A 3,158-nucleotide genomic window follows, 5' to 3' on the forward strand; every position below is an offset into this window, starting at 1 on the left:
GTAAAGCCACCAAGTCCTGGCTGCTCCAGCAGGCCGGGGGGGGGGGGCTTGTGAAACATCCAGCCCCACGGAAATTGTAAATGTTGCGCCTTTTTTAAAGGGTTGTCTTGTCTATTTATCCCCTTTCCCTTGTCTGTTGTGAGCCGCCCAGAGTCCTCCGGCAGTGGGCGGCATACAAGACAAATAAAATGAAAATAAAATGAAATGAAATGAATGAGGGCCGGGTGTCAGCAGCCGCAGCCTCTGCCCTCCCTCGTTTCCCTTTGGGCTCCCCACAACCTTCAACTTCTGCTTTCCAAGCCTCCCCCCTGCCTGGCCCTCAGCCACTCAGCTGCAGTTCCTCTCTCTCTCTCCCTCTCTCTCTCTCACACACACACACACCCCACTGATGTTTGAGAGGGTGACCTATGCTGATCTGCAGTTTGCAGGAAGGCCCCTGGAGAAAATCCGTGGGGAAGGTAGGAGCCAGCCAGATGGGTTCTCCCAGTGCTCCCCCCCATGCCTCCCCCCCCTAACCCCTGCTTGTCTTCCAGAACCAGATGAGGAGCAGCTCACCTATGAGAACCTCCAGGGATCCGGGGCCCAAGAGGAGCCCCCCAGAACTGGCCAGGGGGCTGAAGGTGAGTGCCGGTTCCTCAGTGCGCTTGGCCCCTTGGCCCTGGGGCTGCGCTGGGTGCTCAGCCCCGTTGAAGGGGTTTCCTTTCAGTGGTTGTGTGCTGTCTGTGGGGGGGGGGACACACAGCACAGCGAACCTGGCGGAGCCTTTTCTCTCCCTCCCCAGGAGAGGCAGGCAGAACAAGGGGGCCTTCTCCACACAGCCCATCCCCCACCTGGGGACTTCCTTGGTGCCCAGTGCCTAACTTGGGGAGGGCTTCTAAGGGGGCATCCCAGCCCCCTGTTTTTGCACTTTTCACCCCCAGCCCGGCTCCCTCCAAGCACCTCCTGCTCTTCTCCACAGGCCAGAGTCTTCCTTGGGAGACCCTCCTGACGGCGGATGGGCCTGCAGTGGCCCAGGGCATCCAACCTGGGAAACAGCAGCCTGCTGCCAGGACACAAAGTGCCCTGATCCCGGGGCACCAGGGCAGCACAGGTGGGCATGAAAGGGATGGGCGCCGCCCCCCCCCCCAATCCATTCTCAGGATGTCCTGAGCGGTGTGTTTCTCTCCAGGGTGGAGTCCCCGGACCAGGTGGGCGGCCTTGGGAGTGCTGGCCATCGGCCTCTTTCTTCTCTCCATCACCATCAGCCTCGGGGTGCAATGTGAGTCCTGGAGACCCCAGCTTGACCCTCCCCTTACAGCTCCCTCGGGGGAAAGGGGTGGCACGGATTCCTTTCTCCCACCCCTTGCACTGGCATCTCCTGAACAGGCCAGTGTCCTCACCTGCCCAGTGATGGGTCCCCTCCCTCCCCCCATGCTCTGGCTCCCCAACTGCCCCCTCTCTCCAGACGCACAGGCCTCCCGGCAGCTCCAGCAAGCGTCCCGAGACCACGCGGCAGAGCTCAACTCCACTCTGGTGGCCCTTTGGCGCATCTGGGCAGACAGGAACCGCACTCAGCAGCAACTGCAGCACCAGGAGCTCCTGGTGGGCCAAACCAACCGCAGCCTGGCTCTCCTGCAGAGGGAGAGGGCGAACCTGACGGCCAACCTCAGCCGGGCCTCCTCCTGCCAGGAGATTGGTGCGTTCCTGCCCCTCTTGGGAGCCTGCGGGGGCAAGGGGGGGGTCTCTGCACCCCCTTTCTGACTGCTTTAGGTGTACATGTGAGAGGAAACAACAACAGGAAGGCTGCTGAGGGAGGGCCCCCCCCTGCCAGCCACAGCTCGGCTCTCCTGCAGCCCATCTGGGGAAAACCCAGACCCGCTGGGTACAAGGGGAGGGTGGGCAGTGAGCCCTTTGCACAAGGTGGCAGGCAAATATTTCATCTTGAGGGAAGGAAGCACTTCGGCGGGGGCGCAGTGTTGCCAAGTGGGTGAGGCTGCATGCTGTGTGTGTGGGGGGAGGGGAGATGCGTTAGGTTTTTCTTTTTTCTTTGAAGAATCTCCAAAGTTGTATTTAGATGTATTTATGCATTTCTCGCCCGCCCAAAATTGGAAGGACCTCATTTATCTTGCAGTCCAATCCTTCCTGAGAAATAGCTGCCCAATTCGTCTGCAAAGACCTCCAGGGATGGAACCCCCCACCCCGGAAGAGCTCTGACCGTAGAGGGAAAGGGTTCCACCACAAAACCGCAGTAGACTAAAGCGCGCTCGACGAAAGCGCGTACCTGACGTCATCACAGTGCGACGAAAACATCGCGCTGTGAGCGGTAAATTTAAAATTAAAGCGAAAACCTTACCCTAACCCCCCCAAACCTAACCCTAAACCTAACCCTAACCCTAACCCTTAACCTAACCCTAAACCTAACCCTAACCCTAACCCTTAACCTAACGCTAAACCTAACGCTAACCCTTAACCTAACCCTAAACCTAACCCTAACGCTTAACGTAACCCTAAACCTAACCTTTACCTTTATGTGAATCGTCTTGCTTTAATTTAATTTTAATTTTAATTTAATTTATTTTTAATTTTATTTGTCACGCTGCTGATGACATCATGTACGCGCTTTCGGCGGGCGCGCTTTAGTTGACTGCGGTTTTGACGGGTCACGGAGGGAAAGTCCTCCCTGTCCTGAGTTCCGCTTTTCCTCTGCCTGGTGTCCACCGGCCTTTCGGGCATCTCTGGCTCTCCTCCTCTCAGCCACTGGGCAGCCCCCCACCCCTCCGCCGGGAGCTCAAGAACTGGTTCTCATGACCTGCCAGCCCTTTGCCCTCTCGGGTCTCTCATCCTCTCCCCATAACAGTCTTTTCTGAACTCGCATCCCAGTCCCAGCCTCTCTGACTGGAAGCGAGTCCCACTGTGCCAGGTTTCGTCCCTCAGCCAGAAGCGGCTCCTTTTCGGGACCTTCCCCCCCCCACAAAAAAACCCCTCCTATTGAGCTTGCTGGCTGGGGATGTGCCAGGCTCAAGAGGGATTGTGTGAAAGCTGCCAACCCCAGAGGAGAGAGGCTGCTGCTGGTGGAGCCCCCTTTTCCTGGGGAGGGACGGAGAATGCCCAGCCTTTGGAAGCCCAAGCCGGGAGTCCCGCTTGGCTGGTTCCTGCTACACAACCGGCTTCCGCCATCC

The 3,158-nt window shown here is 58.3% G+C and overlaps 1 protein-coding gene across 1 annotated transcript in view; it reads left to right on the forward strand.

Annotated features, from left to right (window-relative positions):
* Positions 1–308: 308 nt before the first annotated feature.
* CD72 (CD72 molecule) overlaps positions 309–3,158 on the forward strand; it is a 15,779-nt gene continuing 12,929 nt past the window's right edge. Inside the window, exons 1-5 of the mRNA XM_087717054.1 lie at positions 309–458; positions 534–620; positions 959–1,090; positions 1,169–1,258; positions 1,445–1,675. Of these exons, the coding sequence (XP_087573180.1) occupies positions 389–458; positions 534–620; positions 959–1,090; positions 1,169–1,258; positions 1,445–1,675 (610 nt within the window). The 5' untranslated portion in view covers positions 309–388. The remainder of the gene's footprint in view (positions 459–533; positions 621–958; positions 1,091–1,168; positions 1,259–1,444; positions 1,676–3,158) is intronic.

The sequence above is a fragment of the Thamnophis sirtalis genome, unplaced genomic scaffold (genome assembly GCF_051295495.1).
Source record: "Thamnophis sirtalis isolate CommonGarterSnake01/CBP01778 unplaced genomic scaffold, rThaSir2_p1.2 scaffold_5, whole genome shotgun sequence".
In the NCBI taxonomy this organism is placed as follows: domain Eukaryota; kingdom Metazoa; phylum Chordata; class Lepidosauria; order Squamata; family Natricidae; genus Thamnophis; species Thamnophis sirtalis.